Source organism: Scyliorhinus canicula, chromosome 11 (genome assembly GCF_902713615.1).
Source record: "Scyliorhinus canicula chromosome 11, sScyCan1.1, whole genome shotgun sequence".
Lineage (NCBI taxonomy): Eukaryota > Metazoa > Chordata > Chondrichthyes > Carcharhiniformes > Scyliorhinidae > Scyliorhinus > Scyliorhinus canicula.
In genome coordinates this window covers 168,328,706-168,340,754 of record NC_052156.1, presented here as the reverse complement: position 1 = coordinate 168,340,754, position 12,049 = coordinate 168,328,706, and the positions used below count along the sequence as shown (strand labels likewise).

Genomic DNA, 12,049 nt, shown 5'->3' with positions numbered 1-12,049 from the left:
AGTGTGTGCGCTGTTCAAACACACCATGGAAAAAAATCTAATCGAGGGAAACAAAGTCTTTCCATTTCCAGCCCATTCTATCATTGTGTTAAAATGAGACAAATATGCCACATAATAAATGACCTTTTGCACTGCAGGTACACGGCAAAAGGCAGCAGCTATTCCACACTAACTACGACCCCACAAACCACATTACTCTGAACAGTCAGGCTGTCGGATGTTGCGGGTTGGATGTTGGGCAGGGGAATTATGCCATCACCTGAAGAGGCAGCCCTCAGTTTAACATCATACCTGCAGGAACATCTTCATGCTTCATTACTCTGCATTTCCCACAGCTCGTGTGAATGCAAGGCACAACATTGTTCTTGGTCAGGGATAAACCACTGTAACATGTTTACATTACCATTAAAGCCCTTCATTTAATGGATTACAAACAAAGATTTTAAAATATCACCAAATAAGAGCACATCGGCATTATTACATTTGGTGTGTGCTGATTCAGAGTTGTGGAAAGTAGAGTTCCTATACTGATTTGCTATAGTCCCAGTCCTAAAACCTCACTTCACATGGGCAGAATGGCATTCATATGTTTTTATGCATTTACATTTTTGCTAATAAAGGAGACAGTTTTATCAGGGTGAAAATGCATAGATATTGCACCTGGAACTTCTGGAGTATAAAATGTTAAATTGTCTTTAAATTCTGAGGAGGTGAAATAGATTCAAGGTGGAATTGACTCAAGATTTACCTGTGCATTTGTGACTCCCTTCTTCATGTATATCCTGGTCCAGGTCAACTCTGGACAAGACTAATGATGAAAACATTGATTCCCAGTGAATGGAGTAGACTGAAATTCTGAGATATTCACCATTCACATTCTGACTGTTTAGAGTCACTGGTTTGTGGTGACTGAATAAATCAAATTTTCTTTTTATTATTTGAAATTCTGGAAATTTTATGAGTTTTTAACTGCTGTTTTGAGAGTGCATTCTCCAATTCCATCTATTTTTCAGTGAAAATGACGATTACCAAACACTGCAACACAACTTTAAACAAAACTGTGTAACTATCAGGTTAGCCATTCAACTGGACCCAAGGTGAACTCACATTTGAGTAACAAATTTAGGATATGCAATATTTTATTTTCTGTTTGTGTGAACAATATGGCAGCTCCAGAACAGGGTTGTTAGCCCATGGATCAAGAAAAATCAATCAATAAACAACATCTTATTTTAACATTTTGCCCAGCCACTGAACAATGTCGATCAGAACTTGTCCTAAATAAACGTTTTAAAATCCATCACAAAATTAAATCAATTTTAACACAGCCAACTGCACTGTCAACAGAAATTAATTTTTTTCAATCTGTACAATTCTAAACATCATGTAACTGCACCTTTTAAAGGCGTTAACAGCAGAAAGATAAGGATTTTCCCAGTAAAATATCAGATTAAATACACAAATTACTCTTAACAAAATTGAACCAAAAAAAACAGAAAAATATACAATGCAAAGTGAACAGTTACACAAACGAAAAGGAATGGTTTTACAGTGAGGAATGGGAAATAAAGAAGAATCAGAGAGAAGGAAAGGGTAGAAGGGAGGAGAATGGATTACCTTTGTAAGTGAGCTTCAATCTTGGAACATTGTTCTTCCCGTTCTGACAGTTGACCACAGCAGGAAGCAGCAGACTGGAGCAGAGTCCGAGAATTCCAAAGAGCCAGCCCATGGCTTGCAGCTTGTTTCTGTGAAGATTCAGTGAAGTGTCTCTGGACTAGAAACCTCACACAGCCAAAGGAAGCCTAGAACCTGCAGGTGACAGGTGAATAAAGTCAGTGTGGATGCAAAAGGCTGCGCCAGCCTCTACCAGCAGGTTTCTCTTCCAACAACTGCTCATTCCACCAGTCAAGTGGAATAATCTCTACACACCCAGTTTAATGACCATACCCAGGCTAGAGGCCAGATTATGAGGTACAACTGTGAAGCTTTTTTTCTGTGGGAACATAAAGCTTTTGAACACGGCAACGCTGTTCTTGCTGAACGCCTTTTATTTACTCTGCTCCTTTTAGCTACTGGCTAAGGCTAATCTGGCTCCGTGGCTTCACTTCATTGACTGCAGGCAGGCGTAAGGAGCCTGCACTTTCCTTCACTGAAGGCAGTAAATGACGATCTCTGTGGGCAGAGTCCTTTTCTCTCTGCTCTAAAGCCTCACTGACAATGGAGGAGCAAACCAGGATTCATCTCATTCCTCCCTTCTTACTGCAGCATTGACTAAGAACAGCCAAAGCTGTGTGGAGGGAGAGAGAGAGAGAGAGAGAGGAGGGAATAGTTTAGTTCCTACAGCTTTCAAAGGACACCCCTTTCAGGATATCAGTTCAATTAAACTAGCTGCGATTGTTTCCGAAAGCTGGGATGAAGGAAGGCAGCTGTTTATCAGGTGCATAATTTCCTAAATGAAAATAATAAAACATAATTTATTGACATCTCTGTGGAATAAATGAATTATTGTTTTACACTTTAACAAGAACGAGTATAGATGATTCATGCTTCTCACAAGAACTAATCCTCATCGGTTGGATTTTAATCATTTAACCTCTGTCTGTACTGCACAGTGCAATCAGCATTTCTTTTCAGTTATTCCATTGTGGCGTTATGATATTCAAATTAAACAAATCATCAATTTTGGTAGTTCCCACACTTTTCCCTAATCCCCATAACTTTTCTGCCTGGGGCTGTGGGCTCAAATTAAATCCTTTAATATGACACAGAGACAATAGTTGTATGTAGATATGAACTTGCTCTCTCTGCCTCATTCTTTCATTCACACACACACACACACACACACACAGTCTCTCTCTGTGACTAATGAATTAGATTACCAGCTACATTGACTTTGCTTAACTGTGTATTCGGCAGTTGGACAGCAGAAAAAATAGAAGAAAAAAAACACCATTTCTTTACTTGACAAATATTTTGCAGAAGGAGCTGGTCTGAGTTCATTCTACCCGCTGTGATATTCTGTACTTCTCACGCGCAGGAATGAAGTGAGAGACAAAAATGAGATTGTTTATTCTAATCAGTCCAAACCAGGCAATCCAGTGAAGAACTGAGATGTTCACTGAATGTAAATAAAAGCAGGTTAGTTTGTGTGGGCTGGAAAGTGCATGGAGACGGAACGGTTTAGCCTACAGCAACCAGGAATTCCAGCAAAAAGAACAAAAACACAAAAAGCTTCTATAAGGTTACAACAGGTCACCTTCAGCTAAAAAACAGCCATTTTCAGCAAAGCTATTGTTTAAAGGAATGTTGAGCATCACCAGAATTTTTCTTTACAAGCATAATATTGTTTTAAGAAGCCTTTTAACCATTGTAAAAACGTTTGTAGCTATCAATATTACACAGCTAAACACAGGGAGTTGAGAACACAGAGCCAGAATTAAAGATGTTTAAAGGTGTTCATTAGGGATGTGGAACAACTGCTAAATATACCGATTTCTAAAGGAAACCCCATCTACAAACACACAGACGCAACTAGTAATCCACTGGTAAATCTCACCCTGGATGAAAATACTTCAAAGAGAAACTCATTACTGTTTGTAATAGTCCAAACATCAGTAAATAGCTTCATAGTCACTTTGTTTCCTAATGAAGGCTCACTGTAAACCATGGAACTGTGCATATGGCAAAGTCACCTTAAAGCTTAAGACTAGTTCTAACCAAAGAAAAAAGAAGCTGAATGATTAGTTTGGTCCCTGCTGTGACAGGTTTCATCTTCTGTGAACAACATGTAACCCTCGCTGATGATGCCAGTCTGGGACTATGTAACCCTCGCTGATGATGCCAGTCTGGGACTATGTAACCCTCGCTGATGATGCCAATCTGGGTCTATGTAACCCTCGCTGATGATGCCAGTCTAGGACTATGTAACCCTCGCTGATGATGCCAGTCTGGGACTATGTAACCCTCGCTGATGATGCCAGTCTGGGACTATGTAACCCTCGCTGATGATGCCAGTCTGGGACTATGTAACCCTCGCTGATGATGCCAGTCTGGGACTATGTAACCCTCGCTGATGATGCCAGTCTGGGACTATGTAACCCTCGCTGATGATGCCAGTCTGGGACTATGTAACCCTCGCTGATGATGCCAATCTGGGACTATGTAACCCTCGCTGATGATGCCAGTCTGGGACTATGTAACCCTCGCTGATGATGCCAGTCTGGGACTATGTAACCCTCACTGATGATGCCAGTCTGGGACTATGTAACCCTCGCTGATGGTGCCAATCTGGGACTATGTAACCCTCGCTGATGGTGCCAATCTGGGACTATATAACCCTCACTGATGGTGTCAATCTGGGACTCTGGCAGCAGCCACTTAACTCAGGCTGGAGTTATTGGAGGTGTTCTATTCTTTGCTGTAGCCACAAAGAGAGGTGGCACACTCCAGATTTGTGGTGCAAGAGATTTATTTACAAGTTGCCGCTCAAACAGGGACTCCACAAAAGTCCACAAAATGCTCCCATGACATCATTGTGTAACACGTGACATTACACCAGTCAATGGTGTTACTCTAGACCAATAACAACAGAACAATGTGAAACTGGCAGACCAGAGCTATAGAAACACAGAAAATAGGAGCAGAAGGAGGCCATTCAGTCCTTCAAGCCCGTTCCGCATTCATTATGATCATGGCTGATCATGCAACTCAATAGCCTAATCCTGCTTCACCCATATCCATTGATTCCCTTCGTCCCAAGTGCTGTATCTAACTGCTTCTTGAAATGTTTTAGTCTCAACTACTTTCTGTGATAATGAGTTCCACTGGCCGACTGAAGAAATTTCTCCTCATCTCTGTCCGAAATGGTCTACCCCGCATCCTCAGACTGTGACCCCTGGTTCTGGACACACCCACCATCGGGAACATCCTTCCTGCATCTACCCTGTCCAGTCCTGTTAGAATTTTATAGGTTTCTATGAGATGCAGCCCCCTCATTCTTCTGAACTCCAGCAAATATAATCCTAACCGATCCAATATCTCCTCATACATCAGTCCTGCCGTCCCTGGAATCAGTCTGGTAAACCTTCGCTGCTCTCCCTCGAGAGCAAGAACATCCTTCCTCAGAGAAGGGGACCAAAACTGTGCACAATATTCCAGGTGTGGCCTCACCAAGGCCCTGTATAATTGCAGCAACACATCCCTGCTCCTGTACTCGAAACCTCTCGCAATGAAGGCCAACATACCATTCGCCTTCTTTACCGCCTGCTGCACCTGCATGCTTACCTGCAGTGACTGATGTACGAGGACGCGCGTAGTGCTGACTGTGCATCTGTTCAGGTCACAATGGAAGATCTCTCCATTGGCACACTGAGACACTTGTGTAAAATGCCATCAGGTCACATGCTCATTAAGATAGAAAAAATGGAAGAGAGAGGGCGGGTGTTTGTGTGAGAGAGAGAAAGTGAGTGAGTGTGAGAGAGAAAGTGAGTGAGTGTGAGAGAGTGCGTGAGTGAGTGTGAGAGAGAGAAAGTGTGAGAGATAGGGTCTGTATGTGTGTGTATGTGGGAAAGAGAACAGGAGTGAGAGAGGTGACGCGATTTAGCAGAAAGAGAGTCCCGTTGTGTATGTGAATAGTTGGATGTTTCTCGGAGTCTGCAGCGCTGAGAACGATCCCCCTAACAAATAGGGCTCTGTCTTTTTGGGGGAGGGGGGGGGGGCTCTGCAGTGATTGTCCCACTGGGGCCACACTTACATAACAACTTTAAATCCCAGCTCAATCTCTTGACCATCCCCCACCCCCACTGCAGCCTCCAGACCCTCCAACGCTCCAATCTATGGATTAGGGGTCCTTGAGTCGTCCGCCACACCCCACCTCATAGGGGCAGTGCACCCCGGGCCCAGTCCTGGCACCCGGGAGCCTCGGCACTGCCAGCCTGGCATTTCCAAGGTGCCCAGGTAACATAGGGGTGCCAAGGTACCACCCTGCCCAGAACCTGACCGCCGGGAGGGGGGGGGGGGGGGGGGGGGGCACCGATCACATGGGAGATCCCCCACCCCCTCCCAAGTGCCGTAACACATGGTTCTCATTTGTGGCGAGATCTCCCAGTTGTGGACGTTCGAACTGGGCCCTGCGGAGACTCTGCCGCTGACATATTTAAGTGAAGCCTACGGCTCGTATAAATATGCAAATCTGGACCTGCCCAGTGAGGGCGACATCCAGATCGCGATATCGCATAAGATCTCGTTACATCTCACGAGGTGCCCCGAGCATTGTAAATCTCGCGGGAAGCGTCTCCCAAGATTTCACAAACTCATCGCTTCACTGAGTCGGGCACAATGAGGCCATTCGATCACAACCAGTGTGTGTGTGTGTGTGTGTGTGCGAGGGAGAGAGAGTGGGTCTGTGTGGGTGAGGGAGAGAGAGTGGGTCTGTGTGTGTGTGTGTGAGGGAGGGAGAGAGAGTGGGTCTGTGTGTGCGAGGGAGAGAGTGGGTCTGTGTGGGTGAGGGAGAGAGAGTGGGTCTGTGTGTGTGTGTGTGCGAGGGAGAGAGAGTGGGTCTGTGTGTGTGAGGGAGAGAGAATGGGTCTGTGTGTGTGGGTGAGGGAGAGAAAGTGGGTCTGTGTGTGCGAGGGAGAGAGAGTGGGTCTGTGTCTGTGTGTGTGAGGGAGAGAGAGTGGGTCTGTGTGTGTGTGTGAGGGAGAGAGAGTGGGTCTGTGTGGGTGAGGGAGAGAGAGTGGGTCTGTGTGTGTGTGTGTGCGAGGGAGAGAGAGTGGGTCTGTGTGTGTGAGGGAGAGAGAATGGGTCTGTGTGTGTGGGTGAGGGAGAGAAAGTGGGTCTGTGTGTGCGAGGGAGAGAGAGTGGGTCTGTGTCTCTGTGTGTGAGGGAGAGAGAGTGGGTCTGTGTGTGTGTGTGAGGGAGAGAGAGTGGGTCTGTGTGTGTGAGGGAGGGAGAGTGGGTCTGTGTGGGTGAGGGAGAGAGAGTGGGTCTGTGTGGGTGAGGGAGAGAGAGTGGGTCTGTGTGTGTGAGGGAGAGAGAATGGGTCTGTGTGTGTGTGTGAGGGAGAGAGAGTGGGTCTGTGTGTGTGTGTGGGTGAGGGAGAGAGAGTGGGTCTGTGTCTGTGTGTGTGAGGGAGAGAGAGTGGGTCTGTGTGTGTGTGTGAGGGAGAGAGAGTGGGTCTGTGTGGGTGAGGGAGAGAGAGTGGGTCTGTGTGTGTGAGGGAGGGAGAGTGGGTCTGTGTGGGTGAGGGAGAGAGAGTGGGTCTGTGTGTGTGAGGGAGGGAGAGTGGGTCTGTGTGTGTGAGGGAGAGAGAGTGGGTCTGTGTGTGCGAGGGAGAGAGAGTGGGTCTGTGTGTGTGAGGGAGAGAGAGTGGGTCTGTGTGTGCGAGGGAGAGAGAGTGGGTCTGTGTGTGTGAGGGAGAGAGAGTGGGTCTGTGTGTGTGAGGGAGAGAGAGTGGGTCTGTGTGTGTGTGTGAGGGAGAGAGAGTGGGTCTGTGTGTGTGTGTGTGAGGGAGAGAGAGTGGGTCTGTGTGTGCGAGGGAGAGAGAGTGGGTCTGTGTGTGCGAGGGAGAGAGAGTGGGTCTGTGTGTGTGTGTGAGGGAGAGAGAGTGGGTCTGTGTGTGTGAGGGAGAGAGAGTGGGTCTGTGTGTGTGAGGGAGAGAGAGTGGGTCTGTGTGTGTGAGGGAGAGAGAGTGGGTCTGTGTGGGTGAGGGAGAGAGAGTGGGTCTGTGTGGGTGTGTGTGTGCGAGGGAGAGAGAGTGGGTCTGTGTGTGTGAGGGAGAGAGAGTGGGTCTGTGTGTGTGAGGGAGAGAGAGTGGGTCTGTGTGTGTGAGGGAGAGAGAGTGGGTCTGTGTGGGTGAGGGAGAGAGAGTGGGTCTGTGTGGGTGAGGGAGAGAGAGTGGGTCTGTGTGTGTGTGAGGGAGAGAGATTGCGTCTGTATGTGTGTGTGTGTGTGTGTGTGAGGGTGAGAGAGTGGGTCTGTGTGTGCGAGGGAGAGAGAGTGGGTCTGTGTGTGCGAGGGAGAGAGAGTGGGTCTGTGTGTGTGAGGGAGAGAGAGTGGGTCTGTGTGTGCGAGGGAGAGAGAGTGGGTCTGTGTGTGCGAGGGAGAGAGAGTGGGTCTGTGTGTGCGAGGGAGAGAGAGTGGGTCTGTGTGTGTGAGGGAGAGAGAGTGGGTCTGTGTGTGCGAGGGAGAGAGAGTGGGTCTGTGTGTGCGAGGGAGAGAGAGTGGGTCTGTGTGGGTGAGGGAGAGAGAGTGGGTCTGTGTGGGTGAGGGAGAGAGAGTGGGTCTGTGTGGGTGAGGGAGAGAGAATGGGTCTGTGTGTGCGAGGGAGAGAGAGTGGGTCTGTGTGGGTGAGGGAGAGAGAGTGGGTCTGTGTGTGCGAGGGAGAGAGAATGGGTCTGTGTGTGCGAGGGAGAGAGAGTGGGTCTGTGTGGGTGAGGGAGAGAGAGTGGGTCTGTGTGTGCGAGGGAGAGAGAGTGGGTCTGTGTGGGTGAGGGAGAGAGAGTGGGTCTGTGTGTGCGAGGGAGAGAGAGTGGGTCTGTGTGTGCGAGGGAGAGAGAGTGGGTCTGTGTGTGTGTGTGTGGGTGAGGGAGAGAGAGTGGGTCTGTGTGTGTGAGGGAGAGAGAGTGGGTCTGTGTGTGTGTGGGTGGGTGAGGGAGAGAGAGTGGGTCTGTGTGTGCGAGGGAGAGAGAGTGGGTCTGTGTGGGTGAGGGAGAGAGAATGGGTCTGTGTGTGTGTGGGTGAGGGAGAGAGAGTGTGTCTGTGTGTGCGAGGGAGAGAGAGTGGGTCTGTGTGTGTGTGTGTGTGTGAGGGAGAGAGAGTGGGTCTGTGTGTGCGAGGGAGAGAGAGTGGGTCTGTGTGTGCGAGGGAGAGAGAGTGGGTCTGTGTGTGTGTGTGTGGGTGAGGGAGAGAGAGTGGGTCTGTGTGTGTGAGGGAGAGAGAGTGGGTCTGTGTGTGTGTGGGTGAGGGAGAGAGAGTGGGTCTGTGTGGGTGAGGGAGAGAGAGTGGGTCTGTGAGGGTGAGGGAGAGAGAGTGGGTCTGTGTGTGTGTGAGGGAGAGAGATTGCGTCTGTATGTGTGTGTGTGTGTGTGTGTGTGGGTGAGGGAGAGAGAGTGGGTCTGTTTGTGCGAGGGAGAGAGAGTGGGTCTGTGTGTGCGAGGGAGAGAGAGTGGGTCTGTGTGTGCGAGGGAGAGAGAGTGGGTCTGTGTGTGCGAGGGAGAGAGAGTGGGTCTGTGTGTGTGAGGGAGAGAGAGTGGGTCTGTGTGTGTGTGAGGGAGACAGATTGCGTCTGTGTGTGTGTGGGTGAGGGAGAGAGAGTGGGTCTGTGTGTGCGAGGGAGAGAGAGTGGGTCTGTGTGTGCGAGGGAGAGAGAGTGGGTCTGTGTGTGTGTGTGTGAGGGAGAGAGAGTGGGTCTGTGTGTGTGTGTGTGAGGGAGAGAGAGTGGGTCTGTGTGGGCGAGGGAGAGAGAGTGGGTCTGTGTGTGTGTGCGAGGGAGAGAGAGTGGGTCTCAGTGTGTGAGGGAGAGAGAGTGGGTCTGTGTGTGTGAGGGAGAGAGAGTGGGTCTGTGTGTGTGTGTGTGAGGGAGAGAGAGTGGGTCTGTGTGTGTGAGGGAGAGAGAGTGGGTCTGTGTGTGTGAGGGAGAGAGAGTGGGTCTGTGTGTGCGAGGGAGAGAGAGTGGGTCTGTATGTGCTTGTGTGAGGGAGAGAGAGTAGGTCTGTGTGTGTGAGTGTGAGGGAGAGAGAGTGGGTCTGTGTCTGCGTGCGAGGGAGAGAGAGTGGGTCTGTGTGTGTGTGTGTGTGTGAGGGAGAGAGAGTGGGTCTGTGTGCGAGTGTGTGTGTGTGTGAGGGAGAGAGAGTGGATCTGTGTGTGTGTGTGTGTGAGGGTGAGAGAGTGGGTCTGTGTGTGTGTGTGCGAGGGAGAGAGAATGGGTCTGTGTGGGCAAGGGAGAGAGAGAGGGTCTGTGTATGTGTGTGTGTGTGAGGGTGAGAGAGTGGGTCTGTGTGTGCGAGGGAGAGAGAGTGGGTCTGTGGGGGCAAGGGAGAGAGAGTGGGTATGTGTGTGCGAGGGAGAGAGAGTGGGTATGTGTGTGCGAGGGAGAGAGAGTGGGTCTGTGTGTGTGTGTGTGTGTGTGTGTGAGGGAGAGAGAGTGGGTATGTGTGTGTGAGGGAGAGAGAGTGGGTCTGTGTGTGTGTGTGTGAGGGAGAGAGAGTGGGTCTGTGTGTGCGAGGGAGAGAGAGTGAGGGAGTTGGGTGGGTGTGTGTGAGTGAGGGAGTTGGGTGGGTGTGTGTGAGGGAGTTGGGTGGGTGTGTGTGTGTGAGTGAGGGAGTTGGGTGGGTGTGTGTGTGTGAGTGAGAGAGTTGGGTGGGTGGGTGTGAGTGAGGGAGTTGGGTGGGTGGGTGTGTGAGAGGGAGTTGGGTGTGTGTGTGTGTGAGTGAGGGAGTTGGGTGGGTGTGTGTGTGTGAGTGAGGGAGTTGGGTGGGTGGGTGTGTGAGAGGGAGTTGGGTGTGTGTGTGTGTGAGTGAGGGAGTTGGGTGGGTGTGTGTGAGTGAGGGAGTTGGGTGGGTCTGTGTGAGTGAGGGAGTTGGGTGGGTGGGTGTGAGTGAGGGAGTTGGGTGGGTCTGTGTGAGTGAGGGAGTTGGGTGGGTGGGTGGGTGTGAGTGAGGGAGTTGGGTGGGTCTGTGTGAGTGAGGGAGTTGGGTGGGTGGGGGTGTGTGAGGGAGTTGGGTGGGTGGAGGTGTGTGAGTGAGGGAGTTGGGTGGGTGGGGGTGTGTGAGGGAGTTGGGTGGGTGGGTGTGTGTGAGGGAGTTGGGTGGGTGTGAGTGAGTGAGGGAGTTGAGTGGGTGGGGGTGTGTGAGTGAGGGAGTTGGGTGGGTGTGTGTGAGTGAGGGAGTTGGGTGGGTCTGTGTGAGTGAGGGAGTTGGGTGGGTGGGTGTGAGTGAGGGAGTTGGGTGGGTCTGTGTGAGTGAGGGAGTTGGGTGGGTGGGTGGGTGTGAGTGAGGGAGTTGGGTGTGTGTGTGTGAGTGAATGAGGGAGTTGGGTGGGTGGGGGTGTGTGTGTGAGGGAGTTGGGTGGGTGGGTGTGTGAGAGGGAGTTGGGTGGGTCGGTGTGAGTGAGGGAGTTGGGTGGGTCGGTGTGAGTGAGGGAGTTGGGTGGGTGGGTGGGTGTGAGTGAGGGAGTTGGGTGGGTCTGTGTGAGTGAGGGAGTTGGGTGTGTGGGGGTGTGTGAGGGAGTTGGGTGGGTGGGGGTGTGTGAGTGAGGGAGTTGGGTGGGTGGGGGTGTGTGAGGGAGTTGGGTGGGTGGGTGTGTGTGAGGGAGTTGGGTGCGTGTGAGTGAGTGAGGGAGTTGAGTGGGTCTGTGTGAGTGAGGGAGTTGGGTGGGTGGGTGTGAGTGAGGGAGTTGGGTGTGTGTGTGTGTGAGTGAGGGAGTTGGGTGGGTGGGGGTGTGTGAGGGAGTTGGGTGTGTGTGTGTGAGGGAGTTGGGTGGGTGGGGGTGTGTGAGGGAGTTGGGTGGGTGTGTGTGTGTGTGAGTGAGGGAGTTGGGTGGGTGGGGGTGTGTGAGGGAGTTGGGTGGGTGTGTGTGAGGGAGTTGGGTGGGTCTGTGTGTGTGTGAGGGAGTTGGGTGGGTGGGGGTGTGTGAGGGAGTTGGGTGGGTGGGGGTGTGTGAGGGAGTTGGGTGGGTGTGTGTGTGTGTGAGTGAGGGAGTTGGGTGGGTGGGGGTGTGTGAGGGAGTTGGGTGGGTGTGTGTGTGAGAGTGAGGGAGTTGGGTGGGTGGGGGTGTGTGAGGAAGTTGGGTGGGTGTGTGTGAGGGAGTTGGGTGGGTCTGTGTGTGTGTGAGGGAGTTGGGTGGGTGTGTGTGAGGGAGTTGGGTGGGTGGGGGTGTGTGAGGGAGTTGGGTGGGTGTGTGTGTGTGTGAGTGAGGGAGTTGGGTGGGTGGGGGTGTGTGAGGAAGTTGGGTGGGTGTGTGTGAGGGAGTTGGGTGGGTCTGTGTGTGTGTGAGGGAGTTGGGTGTGTGTGTGTGAGTGAGGGAGTTGGGTGGGTGTGTGTGTGTGTGTGTG

At 51.0% G+C, this 12,049-nt stretch overlaps 1 protein-coding gene across 2 annotated transcripts in view; it reads right to left on the bottom strand.

The window, feature by feature from the left end:
* The window catches only part of sema3ab (sema domain, immunoglobulin domain (Ig), short basic domain, secreted, (semaphorin) 3Ab), a 285,635-nt gene extending 283,281 nt beyond the window's left edge, over positions 1-2,354 (bottom strand). Inside the window, exon 1 of one of the 2 annotated variants that reach the window (XM_038811984.1) lies at positions 1,618-2,354. In XM_038811984.1, coding sequence (XP_038667912.1) covers positions 1,618-1,729 — 112 coding nt within the window. In that variant the 5' untranslated portion in view covers positions 1,730-2,354. The remainder of the gene's footprint in view (positions 1-1,617) is intronic. The other variant, XM_038811983.1, reaches the window with a different exon arrangement.
* Between the last annotated feature and the right edge of the window lie 9,695 nt (positions 2,355-12,049).